General features: G+C 44.5%; 1 protein-coding gene across 2 annotated transcripts in view; it reads right to left on the bottom strand.

Annotated features, from left to right (window-relative positions):
• Positions 1 to 1,217: 1,217 nt before the first annotated feature.
• LOC147458559 (uncharacterized) overlaps positions 1,218 to 11,331 on the bottom strand; it is a 37,867-nt gene continuing 27,753 nt past the window's right edge. For both annotated transcript variants that reach the window (XM_086513214.1, XM_086513215.1), the window contains exons 4-5: positions 1,897 to 2,667; positions 1,218 to 1,810 (exon numbers count right to left, since the gene is read on the bottom strand). In XM_086513214.1, the coding sequence (XP_086369340.1) occupies positions 1,679 to 1,810; positions 1,897 to 2,667 (903 nt within the window). In that variant the 3' untranslated portion in view covers positions 1,218 to 1,678. The remainder of the gene's footprint in view (positions 1,811 to 1,896; positions 2,668 to 11,331) is intronic.

Here is an 11,331-nt window from a genome sequence, read left to right as displayed (position 1 = left end):
CATGTACAAGGGTAGGCTAAAGGAAGTTGAGTGATAACCATAGAACCTTTAGAAATGCACAAAAGATGCAACAGAACCTGTTTGTTACTCGACCCAAGAAACATAGCAAGGGTAAGAAAGCTCCTTATTGAATTTAAAACTACGCACGGCCATCTACAACGTCATCATTTTCTGACCAAAGTGAAGGAATGGACATGCTACCCCTGAATTACCTATTCCATAAAAAACAAGTGTGAAATTAAAATTAAATCAAATGCAAAGCTCCTGAACGATGAAGATGAAATAGATACAGAATGTGCAACAGAAATACCAGTCTTCAGAACATTAGATTAATCTTCTGTCCACCATACAATCAATCTAACCATAATAAGGCTAAAGCCTTTCCTGTGGTATCTGTCAACATGCTTCTTGGCTACTGATATCAATGGATAAGTGTGGTGGTGGAAGGAACCGCGCAAGAGTCATGAACGCTTTCTATTGAGGATGATAATCCATTCCAATGCCAAAGAAAAGGCGGCAATGTGAAGAGAAAGAGTAAACAGGAATGCAAGCTTTATTCTTCAAGTACAAACAACCAAAGCTACTGTGCTCTTTGATCTTGTGCAATAACGAGGGTGACATTTTATACACAGTATTTAGGCTATCCATACACATCGTTCCGGCTAGCACAAGAATCCCAATAAGTCAAGACCTTACGCATACCCTGTCGTTTCATGCATATAGTAATCAGACTGTGCTCGATAAGCATGAGAGTCTTGACTGTCTATGGTGGATGCTGATGGCACTTGTTTAGCAATACTTCACTACAAGGTAGAAAGCCTCCTGAAACGTCAATACAAGCCCACAACTAACAACAATAGTGCATCTGCCTTGATAACAGTCAAGCATTCAATTGAAAGATCCTTCCCCTCTAATCTAGGAGGATTAGTGACTTAATTTTCATCCAATTTTGTGATCTCGCAGACGAGGACGGTCACCAATTATGTTGATGGCTCCATTCAAAAAGTTTCGTCTGTACGGAAAGTAACTGCTGAGAGAAGGTTGGGCATCATCTTGCATACAAGTACGCTCCAAAGCAGAACCTTTCATGCTTTTCCACCTTACAAGCACCACCATATCAATGACTCATACTTACACAAGCTCAAAATTAAATCTATTATTGAAAAAAGCGCCGACTACTAACATCTGCACACATGCACCTAAAGCAGATGAAAAGATATCAAACAAGTGAAATGAATTGCTCTTGTTTTCAAAGAGGACACCCTCAAATACATCCAGCCGTCCATCTATACAACATACACGGTGCAGCTGACTCCGAGAGAATGAAGCACTGTCAAAATCTACAAAACATCTTCATGATCTTCTGAAAAAGCGATTGTTTCTTCAACGCAGACGCATAACAGCAACATTTATATACTGTGTGATCTTAAGATTAAGAATGTGGAGTATCACCACTGAAATACTTTTTCCACGGTAGCTAGCTGGTGAAAGGCGCTGCCTCTGGCTTTGTGTGCGCTTGTATACAATGGTGTGTGCACACAAAAAAAGATTATTCATTAACCACCTTCGGCTTCATCAGAACTTCATCCTTCGGCAAATGAATCAATGACAGCAAAACCACTGAAGCATTGCTCAAACAAAGATGATCGATTTGTGTGCAAGACTCCCACCCACACCTTCAAGCACGTAGATCATCATCTGACTCCGACTCAGATGAAGAGAAGCAGACGTCAGAGGTTTTGTCTGAAGGCTCCATTCTCACATCACCACGACGACCTTCGTTGTCTAGTAATTGTCTCCTCTCACGCATCTGTTGACATCAGGCCAAAAACAGGCATCTTAAAAGGGATTGCAAAGTTACATAACTATGTCAAAAACATAAGCCCAAGAGGTGACCTGATAGAAGGCATTTATCTCCTCCTCAGTCAGCTCACTATCTTCAGCGTTTTCTTCCCAGCCAAGAGATCTCATAAAAGCGACCTCCTCTTCTTCTGAATCCACACTAGCAACCTCCTCTGTGCAGTCAATGCCTGAACTATTACAATCTATACAAACCACTTCTTCTGTGATCAAGCCCTTTCTTTGAGAATCTGTCATCCCATAGCTGTGAAAATGGAAATCACAACCAGCACCACCGCCACCTAGAATTTTGCCAGAAATGCGATCAGAGGTGGCTGCCTCTTCAAGCACTGCAGCTTCACTTGGTACCCCTACACTATCTAGTTTTCGTGACTCAGATTTGGGGTTAGTGAGAGCATTTCCAGTACCAGCTGCCTTCCTCCGCAACGTGTTAAAAAAGTCGCTTCTATTTTGAGCTTGAATGAGCCGCCTATCTTCGATGAGATCCTTCGTCCGCACTCCAGTCGGGGAGTCTATACTTCCATTACTTGGCTGACCTCTGTGACCATGAGACTTTGTACGCTCTGCACTACCACCAATGCCGAGAATGGGTAAAGTGCTTGTACCCAACAATCCATGTGGTGATGACTGGGCTACAATGCTTCCTTCGGATTTCAGAGCAGTGGTCGACAGCACACCGTCTTTGTTTGCCTTCAGAACAAGGAGTTTCCCCTGCGCATGCTTTGAAGGATCAGGTCTTGAAGCACTTGATGACCGGCTTACATCAACTGTACGTACTGTCTTTGATTTGCCTTTATCACTCAGACTCTGCAAAGTACAAGAGTAGCAAGATTGTCAGAAATACAGGCCTGCTCTACAGCAACTGTGAGCTAACAATATAATGTACATGAGAACACAAGTGGAATTGCCTTTTACACAAGTGGTGCAGTGCAAGTCCCTTGCTGCCTAATCTGCAGGAGCAGATTGACATGGAAACTCTTATTCAAGGCGGAAGTGCTTTCTAAGGATTGGGACATAAAGCCAACCCTATCTGGAGGAATAAGACTGTGGGCACTGAGCGAAAGAACTGGTTTTGTGTGATGCGGCGGGCCACTTTCGCATACCAAAACCTGAGAGAAGGTTCCACCCCTTATTGACTCAGGAGTTAGGTAACACTATTCACACATCAGTCAAAAACGAGAACTCATCTTGCACTTGTTATGACAGCCAATTAAATCACCTCTGCTAACTGGTCCTGAAGTGGCATAATACCTGCATATTTGTTATTGATAGGGGAGAGTAAGAGACTCCAACAAAAGGAGCACCACAGAACGTGACCATTAATCTATCCTCACAACAAATGTTTCTTTAATTTTCGGCCCCAATCGAGGGCGTAAGTCTTTTCTATATGTAAAAAAAGATTCCTTTTTAGGGGAGAAAACAAGCACAATACAAACTCGCGTATTTAAGACTTTAACAAATAGCCATGGCATATCAAAATGACATGAACTACAGACATCGAAGCATTGATCAAAATGTCATGCATATCTACGTTCGAAAAGGTATCATGACTACTCCATCGATCTAAGAGAGCCAAAAGAACTTAGTCTTTGCCAACCTGACGAAAAGAATCAGATAAACTTGGGGAGTTGATGTTCATCATCATGACCGATGGTGAATTTAAAAGGGGGGAAGTTTTCTTCCTCCCTAGTGTGGCCAACTGGAATTGATATTCCATTATTAGCTGCGGTCATTGTTTTGGCGAACCAGTTGGTGCCACGTGACACATCCAACCCTATGTGTCCATGGACAAACTACAGCATGATCAGGGTTCAGTTCAGTCAAGTCGATCTAGAATAGGAAGTGATCTGGCACTTTTGTGAGTCTATTCGTAGACCTAGTCACTTAGTGTAGATGCATATCCTCTCGTCGCACACAGCATGATCATAAGCATTCCCATCAGAATCCTTCAGGGGAATTTTCCACTGCATTTAGCCTATTTTACCTATTTTTGACATTTTTCGCTTATTATTTTTTAGTGACTTTTGTTGGAAAGTAGGTAGGGCAAATTGAGTAAGTTTGTATATAAGCAAACCTAGACTAGCACTAAATGGCAAAAGAGGCAACAGGAGCCAAGCTCAGCAAGCAACTTCTCAAGCAAGACCTTGGTGGATTTTCTCCAAGCAAGAAGAACCTTTCCCCTAGCGTTTTCTCCATCAAGCACCCTCGTCTAGATCTACATCAGCATTGCATTTTCAGCATTTGGATCATCGCCGGAAAGCCCCTTGCCTTAGCGTTTTTGCATCAGCAAATCCTCGCCACAATCAAGCCCAAGCCTAGCATTTTGCATTAGCATCATCGCCAACAGTGTCACAAAGTGATGACGTGGCGGACAGCAAAAACCCTAGTTTCTGCCAGAAACCCTAAAATTCTTGCAAACCATCTTGCTTTTTCTCTACGCAATGAGAAAGAGAGAGAGAATGCTTTTGCTTTCAACTTTTGACTCTCTGTGAGAGAGAGAGAGAGAGAGAGAGAGAGAGAGAGAGAGAGAGAGAGAGAGAGCAATTACTTTTGATTTGAAGCTTTTGGGGCTCTGCTTTTGGGAATCCCTTGTAACCTTTAAATTAGCGGTGAGGGCCTCACTTCTCAGAGCATCTGGACGCAGAGTCTGAGAGTGAATCCCGACCCACTCTCTTGTACTTTGAACTGATTAATATAAAAAGAAATACCGAAAGGGGCGCCAATCTTTGGAGCCAATATCTCTAGGCACGGAACTCCGCCGGGCCAGTGCAAATCTATTGTGATCTGTGAATTGTTTGAAGTGGTTATTTGGTGCTGTCGCGATTGATTCTTGACTTGGAGTGTCCAAGTCTGTTACAGTGGTGTCAGAGCACGGCCGATCTCTCTTCTACGGGAAATCCGATCCCCAATTTTTCTTCCGCAGCACCTATGGCTTCACGCAAGGATCAGTCGACTCCCTCTGCATCTGGAGATGCGGGCTAGGATAACAACGAAGATTCAGGCAGAGAGTATGGCCCGCCTCGGCCTACTCAGGCAGAGAGACAAGCGATGGAGCGTCGTCAATTAATCGGCGATGCAACGAAGATGATGCTCAGTTTTGCGAAGGATCCGAAATCGGCAAAATATATGAGCAAGACTTCTTTTGAGGAAATGTATGAACAGTGGCAGAAAACCACTACACCACCACTGAAACCCGCTCTCAAGAAACTTTCTGATCACAAACAGTATTCAGAGAAGGAATTACAAGAGGTGGTTGATGCACGGATTGCTCAGCTTTTTGACGCGCAAAAGAAAGCCAAAAAGCACGGCAAAAAGCAAAAGAAAAGCACTGACTTCCCGAGATATTTGGGTCGTCAGTCGACATTTGACAAGGCAAAGAAACAGAAGAAGCGTGTTCGATTTGAAGGAGTACCCAGTTCTTCTTCTTCTTCTTCTGACAGTTCTTCTAGCTCCTCGGATTCGATCGAAGAAGGCAGAAAAGGTAAAAAGCGAAGCAAGAAGCAACGCTTCGGAAAGGGCAAGAGAAAGGCAAAGAAGACTAAATCTCGCCCAGAGACTGACAGTTCTACTGAGGACTCATCTACAAACAGCTCAGATTCTGATGACGGAAACTTTTATGCGAACAAGAAGAATTTTTACAACGCCAACCAGTATGACTTTCTCAAAGATAAAAGCAAGAAAGTCCGAGAGTTTAAGGAAGGTGGCAACTCGATCAAGTTTGATACTTTTTAAGATACTCAGATGCTTCGAAGGCTTTGTCTTTTATACAGCAGTTTGACATTGCTTTCGCGGGAGGACGCTATTCAGAGCACTCCAAGATTCGGAGAGATGCCTCTTACTTTAAGGGGAATGCTCGTACTTGGTGGTCCACGCTTCTTTTAAACAAGATTGCGCCAGTTAAATGGCTGAAATTTAAGAAGCTTTTTATTTCTTCTTGGTTGACACAAGAATATGAACGAGATATACGAGCTGCTTGGAACCATCTTAGGACTACCAAGAAAGATACAATCAATGCTTATTGTGAAAGATTCTGGAGCTCTTTTCTACCCGCCTCTTCATTCAAGAAGATCTTGTTGAGAGAACAGATTGAGCGGTTTACCTTGGGTCTACCTACAGAGATCCGAGATCACTGCTTGGAACAGAAGTCAGCTTCTATTCAGGAGTTGATGAGTCATGCGTAGCGGGGCTTTGCCATTCACTCCGGCAGTCTGACCCACCCCACAAATGAGGCCATGACACAACGAGCCGAACTGACTTCTGGGAATGAAAGTAGAAAGAAAAAGAGTAACCCAGAGAACAAGGATGCACGACCCAAGCTTACTCTTGAGGAGAGAGCTCGCTTCATCAGAGAGGGGAAGTGCTTTGGATGCAGGGAACATGGACATATCTCCGCGAAGTGCCCTAAAAAGGCACAGAAAAGAACAGAATCATAAAGACGACGACAGGCCAGAGAGTTCAAGAGCAGCCGAGGAATGTGGCAAAAAAGGCAGATAGAAAAGCAGAACTGGTACCACATGGCGTGGGACCTGCACCGAATCTAATGAATGAAAGTACAAACTTTGCCACTTTTGGGGCAAAGTGAAGGATCAGGAAGCTCTTTTGAAGGAGCCAAGGCCAACTTCTTTTCACTTGGAATTGGCGGCTCGATTTGGAATTACGCCCGACACACTGACGCCACAGGCAGAGGTAGTTCAACTGGCACCCGAATGGGATGTTGCCATTACACCGAGCATTGACAAACATCATTTGCAATGACAAGGGTGTTCAGGAAACGCGAGTGATGTTCTACTCAGGATCCCTTGGTACCACAAGGACTACGCCGTGGTTGACTACCGGGCCGAGAAAGCGACTTTGATAAATGAAGGGCTTAGAGATTGTACTTGATGAACTTCAGTTTCTTACTCATTCTTTTGGGAGAGAATTGAATGATGGATAAAGGTTGAATATGTTTTGACCTGATCAAAAGAACGCCAAAGCTTAGTATGCGATACTACGGACCTTTCCAGATTATTGAAAAGATAAATGATGTCTTGTTCCGATTGAAACTGCCAAATACTTGGAGGATTCACAATGCATTGCATGTGAGTCTCTTGAAACCTGTTAAGGGTCATGTGCCTGATGATCAAGAGACTGATGAGCAACCCGCAATGGAAGAAAACGAGGAGACCCTTTTTCCTGAACAGATTTTGGCACATACGGATATGAAGAAAGGTAAAGTCCGAAGGCGGTTCTTGGTTAAGTTCAAGAACTTTCCAGCATTTGATGCGAAGTGTATGGAGGAGGAGGACCTAGCAAATACTCCTCGGATTGTGAAACTTTACCTCGATGTTTTGGTTTAGCATAGTCTACTCCAAACGGAACCCAGAAATTCAGCTTGGCCGAAGATTTGGTGCAGTGGGATGCACAAGAGGGGAGTTACTCCGCTCCTTTGTCAACAGATGCCTTGATTTTGATACTAAAGTCACTGATGTCTCTTTGAGCTTCAGGGATATTGAGAGCTGACAGTATTTTGCTGGATGACTTTATGAAATGTAATTCGTGATTATAATACTGATTTGTTCTTGACTTCTTGTGAGTGCTGGAACTGATAGACGAAATGACCGCAGCATTTCTGTCTACTTGATCTCGAATAGACATGGTTGCAATAGGGGTTAGTCAATCGGACATCGATGAGGTCTCGATTGGACCTAGATGTGATTGCTAGCTACATTGCCGATAAATCATGGTCTAAGATCCGAATGAATGTTGAATGTCATGTGATGTCCTGTGATGTCTGGTGATGTCCTGTGATGTGACTGTTGATTTTGTACATGTGCTAGATGTATGTTCCTAGTACGTAGGTACTAGTAGTCAGTGTCTGCTAAGACGGTTTATGGATTTTGTCGGTTTTGCAGGCGTAATCGCGGTCGATTACAATGCTTTCAAGAGGGGGTTATGTCACAAAGTGATGACGTGGCGGACAGCAGAAACCCTAATTTCTGCCAGAAACCCTAAAATTCCTGCAAACCATCTTGCTTTTTCTCTACGCAATGAGAAAGAGAGAGAGAGAGAGAGAGAGAGAGAATACTTTTGCTTTCAAGTTTTGACTCTCTGTGAGAGAGAGAGAGAGAGAGAGCAATTGCTTTTGATTTGAAGCTTTTGAGGCTCTGCTTTTGGGCATCCCTTGTAACCTTTAAATTAGTGGTGAGGGCCTCACTTCTCAGAGCATCTGGACGCAGAGTCTGAGAGTGAATCCCGACCCACTCTCTTGTGCTTTGAACTGATTAATATAAAAAGAAATACCGAAAGGGGTGCCAGTCTTTGGGGCCAATATCTCTAGGCACGGAACTCCGTCGGGCCAGTGCAAATCTATTGTGATCTGTGAATTGTTTGAAGTGGTTATTTGGTGCTGTCGCGATTGATTCTTGACTTGGAGTGTCCAAGTTTGTTACAAGCAGAGCTAGCGTTTTTCAAGACCATAGACCTAGCGGTTTTGACCCCTAGCAGCATCAAGATCAGCCCCTAAAGACCAGCAAGATTCAGCCCTAAGAAGGTAGCAGATTCAGCCCGGAAAGACCATCATTTTTCAGCCTAAAGAAACCTCAGTTTTCAGCCCTAAACCTGCAGATTTTCAGCGACAAAGACCCACAGAAAACAGCCCCCAAATCAGCGGTTTTGGACTAGTCGCAGATTTCAGCCCATAGCGTTTTTGGACAGCAGTAGAAAGATTGCAGATTTCAGCCCTTAGGTCGGTCTCGTCCTCACCGTCGTCATCGCCGACATAGCCTAGACTTGCATTAGTCCCATGCATTCCATTTGTACCAGATTGTGCAATCATAAGTAGACCACTCTCGCCTACGAGAGTGGGGCCTTCGGAGGAAGGTTTTACAACGTCTCTGGTGTCGTATCTCTCTTCTCTCTCTATCTCTCAGTCTCATACACTGGCACGCACAATGTCCATTCACTTTGTTTGTGTCCATAGCATTCTCTCATTAAGAACGAAAGGCTCTTCCTCCCATAAGAACAAAAAGGAACCTTGAGCACAGTTCGGAGCACTCATCTTAAGCAAAGCGCAAACATTCATTCCGCTGCACCTAACATTGGTATCAGAGCTTTGGCAGTGTTCTGTATTGCTCAACGAAACAATCACAAGAAGCACAAGAATTTTTTTTTGCTTGTTGCGGTCGCACAAACCCAAGTTCGCTTGGGCGTGTCGATTCCTAATCGTGTTTTTGAAGAGTGACGGGAATCCCAAGAAAGCACTTCTCCAGCCTTCCCTTGTGTCTCTTTTCACTCATTGAAAGCGGACCGTGCACTTAGCGGCCGGCCTGTCACAAAGTGATGGCGTGGCGCACAACAGAAACCCAAAAGCAGAGAGAGAATGCTTTTGCTTTCAAGTTTTGACTCTCTGTGAGAGAGAGAGAGCAATTGTTTTTTATTTGAAGCTTTTGAGGCTCTGCTTTGGGGCATCCCTTGTAACCTTTAAATTAGTGGTGAGGGCCTCACTTCTCAGAGCATCTGGACGCAGAGTCTGAGAGCGAATCCCGACCCACTCTCTTGTACTTTGAACTGATTAATATAAAAAGAAATACCGAAAGGGGCGCCAGTCTTTGGGGCCAATATCTCTAGGCACGGAACTCCGTCGGGCCAGTGCAAATCTATTGTGATCTGTGAATTGTTTTGAAGTGGTTATTTGGTGCTGTCGCGATTGATTCTTGACTTGGAGTGTCCAAGTTTGTTACAAGCAGAGCTAGCGTTTTTCAAGACCATAGACCTAGCGGTTTTGACCCCAAGCAGCATCAAGATCAGCCCCTAAAGACCAGCAAGATTCAGCCCGGAAAGACCATCATTTTTCAGCCTAAAGAAACCTCAGTTTTCAGCCCTAAACCTGCAGATTTTCAGCGACAAAGACCCACAGAAAACAGCCCCCAAATCAGCGGTTTTGGACTAGTCGCAGATTTCAGCCCATAGCGTTTTTGGACAGCAGTAGAAAGATTGCAGATTTCAGCCCTTAGGTCGGTCTCGTCCTCACCGTCGTCATCGCCGACATAGCCTAGACTTGCATCAGTCCCATGCATTCCATTTGTACCAGATTGTGCAATCATAAGTAGACCACTCTCGCCTACGAGAGTGGGGCCTTCGGAGGAAGGTTTTACAACGTCTCTGGTGTCGTATCTCTCTTCTCTCTCTATCTCTCAGTCTCATACACTGGCACGCACAATGTCCATTCACTTTGTTTGTGTCCATAGCATTCTCTCATTAAGAACGGAAGGCTCTTCCTCCCATAAGAACAAAAAGGAACCTTGAGCACAGTTCGGAGCACTCATCTTGAGCAAAGCGCAATTCATTCCGCTGCACCTAACGTTGGTATCAGAGCTTTGGCAGTGTTCTGTATCACTCAACGAAAGAATCACAAGAAGCACAAGAATTTTTTTTTGCTTGTTGCGATCGCACGAACCCAAGTTCGCTTGGGCGTGTCGATTCCTAATCGTGTTTTTGAAGAGTGACGGGAATCCCAAGAAAGAAGGACTTCTCCAACCTCCCCTTGTGTCTCTTTTCACTCATTGAAAGCGGACCGTGCACTTAGCGGCCGGCCTGTCACAAAGTGATGACGTGGCGCACAACAGAAACCCAAAAGCAGAGAGAGCATGCTTTTGCTTTCAAGTTTTGACTCTCTGTGAGAGAGAGAGAGAGCAATTGTTTTTTATTTGAAGCTTTTGGGGCTCTGCTTTGGGGCATCCCTTGTAACCTTTAAATTAGTGGTGAGGGCCTCACTTCTCAGAGCATCTGGACGCAGAGTCTGAGAGCGAATCCCGACCCACTCTCTTGTACTTTGAACTGATTAATATAAAAAGAAATACCGAAAGGGGTGCCAGTCTTTGCGGCCAATATCTCTAGGCACGGAACTCCGCCGGGCCAATGCAAATCTATTGTGATCTGTGAATTGTTTTGAAGTGGTTATTTGGTGCTGTCGCGATTGATTCTTGACTTGGAGTGTCCAAGTTTGTTACAGTGGTATCAAAGCACGGCCGATTTCTCTTCAACGAGAAATCCGATCCCCAATTTTTTTTCCGCGGCACCTATGGCTTCACGCAAGGATCAGTCGACTCCCTTTGCATCTGGAGATGCAGGCAGGGATCACAACGAAGATTCCGACAGAGAGTATGGCCCGCCTCGGCCTACTCAGGCGGAGCGGCGAGAGATGGAGCGTCGGCAGTTGATCGGCAATGCAACGAAGAGGATGCTCAATTTTTTGCAAAGGACCCAAAATTTGCAAAATATATGAGCGAGACTTCTTTTCAAGAAGTGCATGAGCAGTGGCAGAAAACCACTACACCCACTCTCAAGAAACCTTCTGCTCACAAGAAATATTCAGAGAAGGAATTAGAAGAGGTGGTTGCTGCACGGATTGCTCAGCTTTTTGACGCGCAAAAGAAAGCCAAAAAGCACGGCAAAAAGCAGAAGAAAAGCACTGACTTCCCGGGATATTTG

The sequence above is a fragment of the Adiantum capillus-veneris genome, chromosome 5 (assembly GCF_014529385.1).
Source record: "Adiantum capillus-veneris isolate H3 chromosome 5, ASM1452938v2, whole genome shotgun sequence".
Classification (NCBI taxonomy): Eukaryota; Viridiplantae; Streptophyta; class Polypodiopsida; order Polypodiales; family Pteridaceae; genus Adiantum; species Adiantum capillus-veneris.
This window is presented reverse-complemented; position numbering and strand designations above follow the sequence as displayed.